Raw genomic sequence first — 606 nt, 5'->3', positions numbered from 1 at the left:
TTGTAATATCGTTTGTATTTCATTGGAACATAACTTGCATACATAGACCGATTGTCTTTGAGCTGAAATTAGAAGGGAGAAGAGCAATTAGAAAATGAGATAAGAAGAAGGATGTGTACACTGTACACCTACTTTTGAAACAAATATCTATCACGCAAAAGAAAAACTCCAACTGCGACAATGGCTTAGAACTCATAAGACACCTCACCTGTTTTACAACTTCTCCCCTAACTTGTTTGTGGTACTTTGAAGATCGGTATAATTGGTCAGAAAGTGCTCGAAACTGAAAAGACATTATTCTCAATAAGATTGGTCACAAACCGGAGAGAGATAGCATAATGAATGACAGATTGGTTTAAATGTAGCATCCATTCACCTGGCAGTTTCCATCACCAGAGACCTTCAACTCACACAAACCGTACACATTGAGTCTGCAAAGTCAATTAAAGTTAATTAAATTATTAAAAAAAAGCATCCTACATAATCACTCTCAGCTTGTCTTTTTAAGAGTAAACATCACACAATAATTACACAAACATATTCACAATAACGAGTGAGTGTCCTATCTATATTGAGAAAGGGGAAGAAGTGACCATCAGAAATGTA

At 35.5% G+C, this 606-nt stretch overlaps 1 protein-coding gene across 1 annotated transcript; it reads right to left on the bottom strand.

Moving 5' to 3' along the window:
- LOC104773482 (OTU domain-containing protein DDB_G0284757) lies at positions 1-431 on the bottom strand (the record flags this gene model as incomplete). The annotated part of the gene is given in 3 exon segments (XM_019242950.1): positions 1-62; positions 209-283; positions 377-431. Coding segments are annotated over 3 exon segments (192 nt in total), but the record flags the coding sequence as incomplete, so codon positions are not given.
- Positions 432-606: the final 175 nt, after the last annotated feature.

The sequence above is a fragment of the Camelina sativa genome, unplaced genomic scaffold, assembly GCF_000633955.1.
Source record: "Camelina sativa cultivar DH55 unplaced genomic scaffold, Cs unpScaffold04858, whole genome shotgun sequence".
NCBI lineage: Eukaryota > Viridiplantae > Streptophyta > Magnoliopsida > Brassicales > Brassicaceae > Camelina > Camelina sativa.
The sequence above is the reverse complement of the archived record's forward strand: the minus strand, read 5'-3'. Positions and strand labels throughout refer to the sequence as shown.